The sequence below is a fragment of the Prionailurus bengalensis genome, chromosome C1 (assembly GCF_016509475.1).
Source record: "Prionailurus bengalensis isolate Pbe53 chromosome C1, Fcat_Pben_1.1_paternal_pri, whole genome shotgun sequence".
NCBI lineage: Eukaryota > Metazoa > Chordata > Mammalia > Carnivora > Felidae > Prionailurus > Prionailurus bengalensis.
The window spans coordinates 124833993-124847023 of record NC_057345.1 but is presented as its reverse complement, the minus strand read 5'-3'; the positions used below and the strand labels follow the sequence as shown (position 1 = coordinate 124847023).

At 39.8% G+C, this 13031-nt stretch overlaps 1 protein-coding gene across 2 annotated transcripts in view; it reads left to right on the top strand.

The window, feature by feature from the left end:
* NCKAP5 (NCK associated protein 5) overlaps positions 1-13031 on the top strand; it is an 890605-nt gene that overhangs the window by 679974 nt on the left and 197600 nt on the right. For both annotated transcript variants that reach the window (XM_043576610.1, XM_043576611.1), the window contains exons 8-9: positions 785-853; positions 10994-11032. In XM_043576610.1, coding sequence (XP_043432545.1) covers positions 785-853; positions 10994-11032 — 108 coding nt within the window. The remainder of the gene's footprint in view (positions 1-784; positions 854-10993; positions 11033-13031) is intronic.

Here is a 13031-nt window from a genome sequence, read left to right as displayed (position 1 = left end):
TTCAGACTAGAGCCAGTAGTAGCTGAAGGGGACCCACGTCACCAGATGTGGAGGGCAGTGCCCATGTCACCATTTCATGTTCCTTCTAAAACCTAATATGTTGATGAGCATGACGTTTTCCCGTTTTTATTCCACTTGTAACGTAGTAATCATATTCAACCTGGTATCCTATAGTAACCTATTTAACATTCAGACACCCACATGGTTCTGGGGAGCAGAGAGGCAGTAATTTTTAAAAGGGAGGGGAAAGGGGGAGGGACTCAAATATAGTAAAATTCTTAAATTTCTCATTATATTCTTATGTTCAAAAGCCATTGCTTAACAAGGAAAGCCACGTGTTTGGTTTGCATTTGGAATTATGCTTTCATGAATATACCTGAGATTCTTTTCTATGGCCTAAACAAATATTGGGTTGTGAAACTGTGACAGGTCTTAATGAAGTGGATTAAGGCATTTCTTACATTGACATTTTCATAGAATGAAATAAACATTGTAATCTTTTTACAGAACACTCTCACATCAGGCCATGATTTTATTTGATACCTGTTCAGAATATCAAGTTTTTGCATTTCTTGAAATGGTAATGTACTTTTGTGAACAAGTTGATAGGACACAAGTCATCCCTGAGTTATTTATAATAGTACTTAGAGCAAACTTGTCAAAGATTCTTCTCAAAGATTATTTTGGATCCCGAGGAGGTATATTTAGTAACTGTATTGAATAAGCTGTCACCTAACACAACATTTCATTGATTTATTTGTATTATTTTTGTATCTCACTGCAGGCAGAGAATTCAGCATTGGCTTTGGAAAATGAAAATCAAAGGGAACAGTATGAGAAATGTCTTGATGAGGTAAGCGGAGTAGAAAGGCTCTTCACAAAAGGCTGAACTATTTAGGATTCCCTTGGTCAGATCTTAATATAGGTCTGTTAGCAGCCTCCACAGAACATTAGCATTTTGATCTCCAAAGGAAGGTTGCAAACATGTATGTGGACACTGAGAAGGAAGGTCAGCCTCTCCCTCCCTCCCTCTTCCCTTCTCTTCCTATTTCACTGTACAGGCATCTGTAAATTCCTTTTGGTTACTACTTAATATTCTTGTGGCACAGTTGAGGTATGCCTCACTGTATGATAAATTTCTTCCTCCCAGTAAGTGTGATCCCGGCCTGTGAATGAGAAAAGCTATGTCAAGGCACGCTGCATCGCCAGTTGGATGCCGTGTCTGAAAAAGCAGACCCTTGATGTAGTGGGTGGGGATGATGTTCACAGTTGGCAGCCGGAGGGAAAGGATCAGTAGATTGAGAACAAGCCACAAAGAGAAAGGGAAGTGAGGAAGAAAATTTGAGCAGAGTGGAAGAAGACAGAGCCACACGCGTGAGTAAACCCGGTAAGTATTATTTGATGGTAATAAAGAGACAAAGGCAAGGATGGTGGGAAAGGGGAAAATTGAAGAGTGTGTGGGGCCCTCCTTCTCCTCACAGCCATTCTCCTCACACTCCACCCGGGATCATACCCTCAGCCCCCCCTGGATCATCCAACCGGGATTGGCCTTCCACCTCACAGACATGCTCTCATCTGGGATTTTGTTGGCGACTGTGGTTATTACTTTAACGAGATGGCTTTTTTAGTCATCTGTCCAAATAAAGATAAAACTTGCATATATCTGTTGATCTTAAGGGTTGATATGAAATGCTGACACAGGTTTTAAGAAAGTATGAAAAGCTACATTTAATCGCATTCCATTACCTTACTGGTGGAAACTAGCATATTTATCTTCAGTCTTTTCCTCCTCACTAACAATGAGGAAAATCTTTTCCAAAAAAATCCTCTTGATCTTTCTTCCCCTTCCCCGTACTGTCCCGGGAGGTGACGGGTGACTCCATAAAGAACACAGGTTGGAATCCCAGTTATGACATCATTGCTGCCACCTTACACCTTCCCCCCCCCCCCCTCTAAACCCGAAGTGGCCTCTCTCCTCAAAATTGCAGTTGGGGCTGCTGTTTTCCTCCACCGGGGATTCTCAAAATGTGACCCCTGAACCCAGCAGTATCAGCCTCACCTGGGAAGTTGCTAGAAATGCAGATTCTGAGGCCCCACCCCAGACATCCAGACTAAGGGACTCTGGGAGTGGGCCAGCAATCTGTGTGTTCACAGGCCCTCCAAATGACACTGATACACCCTACAGTTTGAGACCCGCTGTCTTCATAGCAGGGACCACCTTGCCTTATGGTTACTGATGTGTGGTTGAAGAACCCTCACCATGTTTCCAGAAAGTTCTTTCACTGTTTAATATTTCTAGCCATATGTATTAGTTACTCAAGCAAAATGGCATTTGCAGTACTCTGCCTTGTCAGGACTTAAAAAGACTCAGAATCATCTTTACAAGGCCCCAGATTGAAAGAATAGCTGAAGTAAGTTGACATAAGTGGGGAACGATGACTCAGTCTAGCAAAGCCAGTTTAGCACTTCTAAACCCTGTCCCCCAGGCTCTTGGTCCAACAAAGTTTAGGGCAAGAAAGAAACAGATATTGCCCTTGGGCCATATGTATCGATAAGCCAGGTTTCACTTTAACCTCCTGTACAGAATTTCTGAGAAAACCATACCTGTATTCAGAAGTCAAATTTATGTGAATCACACCATAGAAACTTCTTATTTGTCCCAGTTCTCCCACTGGTCATCCCTCCCCATCACTCAAAAAGCTCACAGCACTTCTTTATGGAAACTCATAGTCTTGTTTTCCATATGCTCCCTCTGCCTGCATGCTGAAGGTTTTGTCGGGATGTGTCGAGCCAACCAAAATTTTTCATCCACAGAACCATTTCGCACGGAGTTTCTTCTGAAGACAGAATTTTTAGAGGGAGAGTCCCTCTGTTCTTGATTACAAAAATTAACTGTTGCCAAAGAGGTGGTTGGCAGCTCAGAACCCCTCTTAGCAGTGCAGATGTTTTGTATTCATGATACTGGCCCCTGATTACACATGCCAGTTGTTTTGTAACTAATTGCATGAGGGTAGACAATCCATTTCCATGCATTGTAAGAGAACGTTCTCAAAGGGGTAGTTGAGTGTAGTAATAATGCCAACTGGAAATTGTTTTCAAGGCTTTTTAGACTAATTAGACAAACTAACAAGGTAAGGCCTCGTGTATGTTATTTCCTTGCTAGTGGGTTTCATAAAACATACACAAGTGGGTATAATCTAAATTTAAAATGTGCTTCAATCCCTTTTGCACTGATTATTATTTTCTGGGAAAAGAAGAACATGTTGAGGATTTGAGAAAAAACGCTTGGGAGTAGGAAATCCCCTCTGTGTATCCTTAAAAAGGGGTATGTTTATTAGAAGGACGCAGAGCCACATCCAGACACACACACACGGGCTTGCCAGAACACATGCATGCCCACACACTTCACCACTTCACATCGCCTCTGCTGCTACCTAGATCCTCATCTCCTTGCCTTGCAATACAAAAGCAACATCAAGGATTTCTTAAGCAGGTTGGAGGTTTTCATGTTTGAGTCTAGTTTCTTCATCTAGCTGTTTGACATATAGTTTGCTAGCAAACAGTGAATTTCTGTTTATTCTCACTAATGCTTTGCCCATAGTTCCTTTAGAACTGACTAATTCCCATGGACAGAAGGATAATGACACATATAAAAATAAGCAAAAGAACATTTTCTCAAACCATTGCCTTACATCTAGATGGATTCAGTCTATCCAATAAGTATTTGTTGGGTGTCAGTGTCACGCAGACCTGGAAAGTCAAGGTGGTCCCAGCCTGGCAGAAGAAGTGAGGGCGATGCTTAATCACAGAAGAATGAAATGAGAGACACTCACACAGAAAATGAGGTGCACTGGGGCCTTTGAGAACATATAAGACAGTCACCAAAGAGCAGGAGAGACAGTGGGTGGGTCAGCAGTGAAGGGGACAGAACTGAAAGGGCATCTTTAGCCAAAGGAGCTGGAGCAGGTGAAGTCCAAGTGATTCTCACCCTTACCTGCACATCAGAGTTACCTGGGGAGGTTTAAGAATACTGCCAACTGGGCTTCACCTTGGAGATTTTGATCCAATTCTAGTCTAAAGTGGGGCCTAGGTGTTAGAAATTTTGAAGACTCCAGGGAGTTGCAATATTCAGCCAAGATTAAGAACAGTTGCACTTAGGCCCTCTGAATGCTATGCTTTAGAGAACATTTTCAGAAAGTGTCAGTAAGAAGATAGAAGCTCTTCCAAACTTGGATATGATGATAGAAGAGCAACAGACCCATGTGGAAATTTTGGGTTATTTCTAGTTCCTCAACAGTATCTGAGCAAGCAAAAAGTAAATCCTGTCAAAGTGTGTTTCTGGACCCATTCTGCAGAAAGATGTGCAGCAATTGCTAAACATGCAGATGTTCAAAGCACAAAAGACCTCAAATAGCCAAAGCAATCTTGAAAAAAGAAAAACAAAGGTGGAGGCATCATAATTATGGACTTCAAGCTATATTCCAAAGGTGTAGTCACCAAGATGGCATGGTGCTGGCACACAAACAGACACATAGATCAGTGGAAGAGAAGAGAAAACCCAGAAATGGCCACACAACTATATGGTCAACTGATCTTTGACAAAATAGGAAAGAATATCCTATGGGAAAAAAACAGTCTCTTCAACAAGTGGTGCTGGGAGAACTGGACAGCAATATGCAGAAGAATGAAACTAGACCACTTACACCATATACAAAAATTAATTCAGTATGGATGAAAGACCTAAATGTGAGGTCAAAATCCTAGAAGAGAACACAGGCAGCAACCTCTTTGACATCAGCCACAGCAACTTCTCACTCGATACATCTTCTGTGGCAAAGGAAAGAAGCAAAATGAACTATTGGGACCTCATCAAGATAAAAAGCTCTGCACAGCAAAGGAAACAATCAACAAAATTAAAAGGCAACCGACAGAATGGGAGAAAATATTTGCAAATGACATATCTGATAAAGGATTAATATCCAAAATCAACACCCCCTCCCCAAATAATTCAATTTAAAAATAGGCAGAAGACATGAATAGACATTTTTCTGCAGAAGACATCCAGATGGCTAACCGACACATTAAAAGATGCTCAACATCACTCATCATCAGGGAAATGCAAATCAAATCTACAATGAGATATCACCTCACACCTGTCCAAATGGCTAAAATTAACACAGGAAACAACAGGTGTTGGTGAGGATGTGGAGAAAGGGGAACCCTCTTACACTGTTGGTGGGAATGCAAACTGGTGCAGCCAGTCTGGAAAACAGTATGGAGATTCCCCAAAAAGTTAAAAATAGGACTACGCCATGACCCAGCAATTGCACTACAAGGTATTTACCCAGAGGATACAAAAATAAGGATTCAAAGGGATACATGCATCTGGATGTTTATAGCAGCATTATCTACAATAGCCAAAGTATGAAAAGAGCCCAAATGTCCACTGACGATGAATGGATAAAGAAGATGTGGTCTATGTATGTAATGGAATATTAGTCAGCCATCAAAAAGAATGAAATCTTGCCATGTGCAACCACGTGGATGGAACTAGAGTGTATTCTGCCAAGCCAAATAAGTCAGAGAAAGACAAATATCATATTTCAGTAATATGTGTAATTTTATAAACAAAATACATGAACATAGGAGGGAAAAAAGAGAGACAAACCAGAAAGGAGATGCTTAATATAGAGAACAAACTGAGGGTTACTCAAGGAGAGGTTGTAGAGGTAGGGGAGATGGGCTAAATGGGTAATAGGGATTAAGGAGTGCACTTGTAATGAGCACTGGGTGTTACATATAAGTGATGAATCACTAAATTCTACACCTGAAACTAATAGTACACTATATGAAAACTAACTGGAATTTAAATAAAAATTTGAAAAATAAATAAAATTGACACAGAAAAAAATAAAAATAAGTGCAGATCCTCATACCTCACTCAGTTAAATAGCTGAAAATCCAAGCAGAATGGAGTGTGAGGAAATTGGCAACCTAACAGACTTCCCAGGCAGAGCCTTTGCACACAGAAGTTAGAGAACCTGCCTTCCTCTTCAAACCATCAGAATAGGGCGAGTTCCTTATAGTCAGTGAGGATCCACATTTGAGGTCTTTGACTTTTCTGTGCTATTTCAGAGCACAATGGCAGGAAAAACTCGACTTTGGAGGTAGTTCAGTAAAAGAAAAAAAGAAGCCCCAGAATTTCTTTTAAACCAAGGCTAAATAAAGGCAATAGCACGTTGTTAAGAGCAGTTCTGACCTTCCTCTCTGATTCCCATGCTGTAAGCCAGGACTTGTGGAATCATCAGACATTCTCAGTGCGTGTCCCTCGCTTGGGTCCTAAGGAATCTTGAAAAGCAGTGTCTTATAGATGGAGATGGGGGATGATCCTGCTTGTGGCTTTCACATGCTTCAAATGCCCATTGCAAGAATGGACCAGGAAATCAACAGATAAGGGACCTCTTGTGTCTGCTCCAGAGTCTAACCACCATGAAGCAGCACCCGTGTTCTATTCACCATTATTTCTCCAAGATCCGGCATAATCTGTAGCCCATATGATGCACTTGATGTGTATTTGTTGAATGACTACATTAATGAATGGAGATTACCAGCCCCAAATTAATTTCCCAGTTAATTTTCCCTGCAATCCCACATACACATTTAGATGATTTTCTCCCACTCCCAGTATTTTACAGAGCAAATAAATAATATAGGTACTTAGTGATTCATATTTATACATGCATATTATAAACACACACATGCAAACACTTCATTCCTATGTAAATAACATCTTTTATTCTCAAACCATTCTTCATTAACTACTTACCCGAAAATGCATTTTAGTCTTTGAAGTTCAAATGTTCAGATTCAGATTTAACTTTCATTGGGTGACTGCTTTTTTATCAGATACTGTCCACGGTGGTTTTTCCGGTTATAGTTATCATCTCATGCACTTTTCACAACTTGAGAGGTAGTCAGTTCCCCCTCCTCCATAGATGTATAGAGTTAAGCTGCCCCCCCTCCCCCATACATATCAGTGTATAATTAACGCGGGCAGCATTTGAACCCAAGTCCTGCTCGTGATTCTGCCCAAGACTCCACTCGCTCACCCCCAGCTGTCTCAGTATGATAAATCAAACTCAGAAGCATTGAAAATTTCTCCAAAGCACAATTTCCAAAACTTGTCCTTTCTTAACAAGGTTTTTAAAGGGGCGTGCCGGTAGGACACTTGCTCTGCGTGATAAAATAGCACCTGCAAGGATGAAAGCAGGACTGTGAGGCAGGAGGAGCCCTGTCAGAGCTTGGTACATTTTGAGTTTCTCATTCTACCACCCTTGACCCAGCCCTGGCTGTCCTCTGGATGTGGTGAGGATTGGCTCCGTCTTGGAATAAGTGTGGTTTATTCCACACCAGTGTGACTTCGCATCCAGCCTCAGGGATGATTTTGAAAGTAAGAGCAGACAATACCACAGCCCTGACTCCTCCCTCTGCCCACCTGCTTCCTGGGGAGTGCAGCGGCAACAGGGGACTGGGGGTGGGATTTGCCACCTGGAAGCCTGCTGGAGAAGAAGAAGAACAAAGACTTGTGTGGGTGGAAGATGAGCCCGGTATCAGAGGGGCTGGCTTGTCTGAGAGAATTCTTACCCAGGGGAAAAGAGAGGTACCTGGGCTCTCTCCTTGGCATCTCGGGCTCCCCTATAGTCCTGCTCCACTGAGGCAGAGCAGGGAGGTCTCCACAGAGAGCCTAAGACAGGTTGTAAAACAAGCCAGAGGCTTAAGGACTGTCAGCTTTGCTCAGTGTGTCTCAAGTCCCCTTGGCCCAGCCCAGCTGCTATTTTTCCTTTCTTTGGAGAGAAAAGCTGTCAGGTGACACTGGAAGTTATTTGTTCTCATTAGCTGGGCCTGTGGGTGTGTGATTATTTGCAACCCAAGTGCTAAGGGCGTAATTCTATGATGAGGGCAGGAGCCCATTCCAGGGGTCATCTTGTGAACCTATTAGAGGTTGCAGGCGCAAGCTCCAAACAGCTGTTCTATGGATGCTTCGGGGAAGCTGGCTGTTGAAAGTAGTAATGAAACCCAGGAAACTGTCTTTATAGACAGTACCCGGGAAAGCATTTGTACAAACCGGCCTGCTCTTCTGCAGAGGACCTGCGAGTCCTTCTGGGTAATATAACCCCATGTCAGTAGGTAAAGAAATAATGCATTCGTGTATCTTTGTTCAATTATTAGGTAGAGCAATTGTCCAAAGTACCTGCCAGTAGGAGCTGTGTCAGAGATGGAGCCTATAGGGCATCATACTCGGATTGCAAAGATAGAACGTATTTCCTCCTGCGGGCTGTTACAGTTAGGATATTCATTTATGTCTCCCGTTAAATCATGGAGAGAGCTATTTTATGTGACCACTGTTCCACAGCCCGGTTTAAGTGAGGGACCAGTTTGGAGAAAGGAAAGAAAATATTGATATTAGGCAGTTTTATGAGACTGTAAATCAAATCCAAAGTTTGAGATCCAAAAGCATTAAATTATTTATGGTATGAATTAATTTGGGTGCCTTGTTCCTGATTCAGGCTGCGTGAATAGTTGAATTCTTCTGTTGTTGTATTGTTTTTTTTTTTTTTTAATTTGCCAAGAATAAAATGGATGACCTCCAGTTTGACTTTAAATTCTCAGTGACTTACGAATTGGAATGAATGTTTAAAAACTGAAAGATTTTCAAGATGACACTATTGGTCAATTTGTAAGGCTGAATAACATTTATCACTGTTATGATCATGTATAAATTAAATGATAAAGGAAAAAGAAAAAAGTACCAGTTAAGGAAAATACAGTTTAATTTTGTCTGTGAGATTCCTTACATATGTTTCTTTGACTTGGGATGGACTTCAAAAAAATAAATCAATAATGCTTTTATTTCAAAACTATATTTAGTTTTAATGAAAGGTCTCTCTAATTTGCTTAATATCAGCAATGTAAATTTGGCAAGGATTCTGATAGAAAAAAAAAAAACCTCTTCTGCCTACAGTCCAACTAATCAATTATAGGTAATCTGATTTTAATCATTTACTGCTTGTGCTGTGAATGCCTCCGAACCACAGTTGATGACAGCCTGTATTTTAATTTTCTGTGAGACTTATTGGTAGCCAACTGTCATTAAGGATGCACTACTTTGTCAATATTGAGTAAAGAAACAATTAAGCTCCATGAAAACATTCTTACCCTAATCTGTTCCACTATACTAGACAGGAGAACAAGCACACATAGTTGAGTATCACCAAAAATAAATAGGTTATCAAGAGAAAAAAATGAAAGCGTGTCCGTCAGGCTTTGGTTGAATGTGAGAATTACCAAGATGATTACATGCCTATCACACTGTGTTATAATTGTGTTCTTGCCAACTTCCTACTAGTTATATTCTCTTTGAACCAAGGAACACATTCCAGTCATCTAGCTTTGCAAATACTCTACATATTTATACTAAATAAATGAAGGAAGAAAGGAATGAGACATTAGACATTCTCCTGATGTCTAAGACATTTAAATATTGCTCTTCAATGCTATAAGTTTCAGTGATCACATTAAGTGTATACAGTTTATGTACTACCTGAAAAACACTGTGTAATTCACCTGCCCGCCTTAATTTCATCAATAGTAGCTATATGGGTACATAGTTTCAAGGTTATGGTCAAGTTTAGTGAGTGGTTTCCTATATGGTGTTTTTGAAACCTGCAGGTGAAAAAGAAATGTTAGCACAAATGCACAGAGAAATTATGAATGGTTATCTAGAGAAAATGCCAGATCTTCAAAATACCAGAGACATGTTGCTAGTTTTATATGAGGCCCTTGGCTGGAATGGTGCACATACCCACTCCTAAACCATTCATTAAATGGAATTGCTGTGTTTGGTTTAAATTAATCAAGATTCACCTTCTTGGGCTGAGAGGGGCTTCTACTGAGGAGAGCTTCTCCTACTGCCCTAACCTCCCTGATACCTGAAAAAAAACTAGGGTTATGTTAATATATGAGTTAGAACTCCATATGTTTGCATATTGGAGTAAACTAAAAAAAAAAAAAAGTAGACATTTATGTTTCCTCTCTCATAGAAGTACAGAGATAGTGCAACTAACTCCCTGTATCATCAGGGCCAGGCTCAGTGACTTTCACTGTCAAGGTAGCTGCTGAGGTTCCAGCTATCAGTTTTATATCCCAGACAGGAAAAGGAAGAAGAAGGGTGAGCCCTCTTCTTCTTAGATACTTTCTATAAGCCCAAGAAAAGTCTAGTTATAACTCATCAGTCGGAAGCTTGTCACAAAGTGACACTTAGCTACAAGGAAGGGTAGGGTATGTATTTGAATGTACTCAGCCGAAAAATCAGAGTTTATTACTTAGTAGAAAGGGGGAAATAGATACAAGAGTCACCAACTATCAGACTCTGGTCTTGGTAGCAGTGACAAAAGGATGGCACAAATTAAGATATGGGGGATGTAAGAAGAACATAGATACAATGATGATTTGCTCTCATCCTTCACCATTCAAACCTATCTCTATTCCAAGTCATTTTAAATAGTGAAATAGTCACACAGCAGAAGTATAGGAAGGAGAGGCAAAGGACATTGTAAATCAGCAAAGTGTAGACATTGTGTACAGATAATTAGGATTGTGTTTTACACTGTATCATTTTTTAGCCTTCTTGGAGTACTTTACATATGAAAGGATATTATTTTTCCAAATATGGAAATGTGGAAGTCAAGGTATGAATGATCTTTCCAACCTAACCATCTTAATTAGCAACAAGGTCACCTTTGGAAAAAAGCAAAATATTACCTAGAAGGATAGGCCTATTATGAAAATAATCAGGTTCTCTACATGGGGAGGAAAGAGGCAAATAAGGAGCTAATTAGGTAGAATAAGCTGTGGGAAACACATTGGTAAATTAGAGTCTATGCATCTAAAGTCTCATTATTATAAATGGCAACTCTTTCTTTATTTTTTAAAGGTAGCCAACCAAGTTGTGCAAGCTCTGCTCACTCAAAAGGTAGGTCACTTTCTGACTTATTATTTTCAAGGTACTTATGTGAATAGGTTGGAACTCATATTGTCAAACTAGGAAATTGTGATTGATAGATGCAATACTTTTCTATTTATTCACTTAGGTTAAAATTGTGTGTGTTTTAGATGGGCATACAAAGTAACATCAGTGACCAATAGAATCCTAAAATTCAAACTCTTGGTAAAGTAATAGAAGATGAAAGATTACCATGCACCCATTTATTTGGTAAATACAGACATTAAATATATCAGTGGATTCTTCCAATTCCTATAAAATGAATAGCCTTCATGGACAGCATTAACAGAAGCCTAAAATTCAGGGAAGAGGTCTTAGAGGTTGGGGAAATTATTTAATTTTTCTGGGTCTTAGTTCCTCTTCTGTAGAGTGGGGATAACATTTCCCCCCTCCCAGAACTGCAGTGGCCGTTCTTTGAAAGAAAGCACATAGGGGAGTTCCTATAGGGATTGGCTCATGGTAAATGGAAAAAAAAATGGCAGTGTTACATACTTGAAAGATGCTGACAGTAGATTTTAAGCATTCTCACCGCCAAACAAAGAAACTACTGCGAGGTGTGGATGTGTTAGTTATTTTGATCTTGGTAATCATCCCACCCTGTAAGGTGTAGCACATCATCACATTTTACACTTTAAACATATACAGTTATATTTGTCAATTATTCCCCAGTAAAGTTGAAGGATAAAAACAAGTGATGATTTTTGAGCATGAGATTTGTGTGTCTTCTCCTATGCCATGTCCCTATTCTGGCTTCAGATAGTATGAAGATCAATCATGTGTTTGGCAGAATGGGTAGAGGGAGATAATTGCTCAAATTTGGCTGTTTTGGTCCATTTTATTGAAACTTTTCCATCTCTTTCTATAGTGTTTTTCAGAAGCTAAATTCTAGTTCTTTCAGATTACTAAATCTGAAATTACCTCTCTGTGTATTCTGAATTACCTCTCTGTGAGATGGGGACTTCCTCTGTAAAAGAAAATCTTAGATCATGTGGCATATTCTGGAATACATGGTTAATGATAGCAAAATAATTTGTGACATTTTAATTTTTTTTCATTAAACATAATTTTATTAGGGCTTGACCACTTCTCATGGAGATACGTAAATAAATATCATTTTTAATTTACACTACGGAGGTCTTGTGATAATATTTTTTGCTAGATTTTCTTCTCAACTACTTTTGTTAAAATATCATGGCTTTCTGTTTCAAATGATTTTAACTGGTTCAGATTTTGCATTAATATCACATAAATAAAGAGATTTAAGTACACCTATTAGGTTGAATTAGGTTCCAGTGTGAGTAACAGATTTCCAAAATAGTGGTAACTTAAACAACCTAAGCTATTATTTCTTTTTCATATCTAAATCTATAGGTAGGCAGTATAGGGTTGATACAGTGACTCTGCTCCATAAATTCCATGGGGTATCTGGTTTCTATCTTGTTATTCTGTGGAATATGACCTTCATTCCCAAGGTCACCTCACGGTCCAAAATGGCTGCTTAGCTCCAGCCAACACATCCCCATTCCAGCCATCAGGAAGGAGGGAAAGCTGAAACAAATGAAGGTAAAGGGCACACACTAGCTGCCTTTTAAGAGAGACTTCCAAAAGCTTTCTTACCTCCCTATTTACATCTCCTTGAACAGACCTTAGTCACACAGCCACACCTAAGGAAGCTGACAATGAAGCCTTTATCCTGGGTATGTGCCCAGCTGAAAATTGACTGTCATAGTATTGTGGAAAAGTGGGAAAAACAGATTTTTTTTGTGCATCTCACAATTTCTGTCACAACATATTTGATTTTTTTTTCTTTTTCAAAGGCTTTAATTTGTCATTTGCTTTCCTCCTGGTGGAAACTCTTTGCTCATTTAATTACAAACCTAGGAATGAAGGAATCATTGTTGAGAGCTCTACGTATAACTGTTGAAACCTTCTCGTGCCCATCTTTTTTAACAGTGCCTCAGGAAAGAGA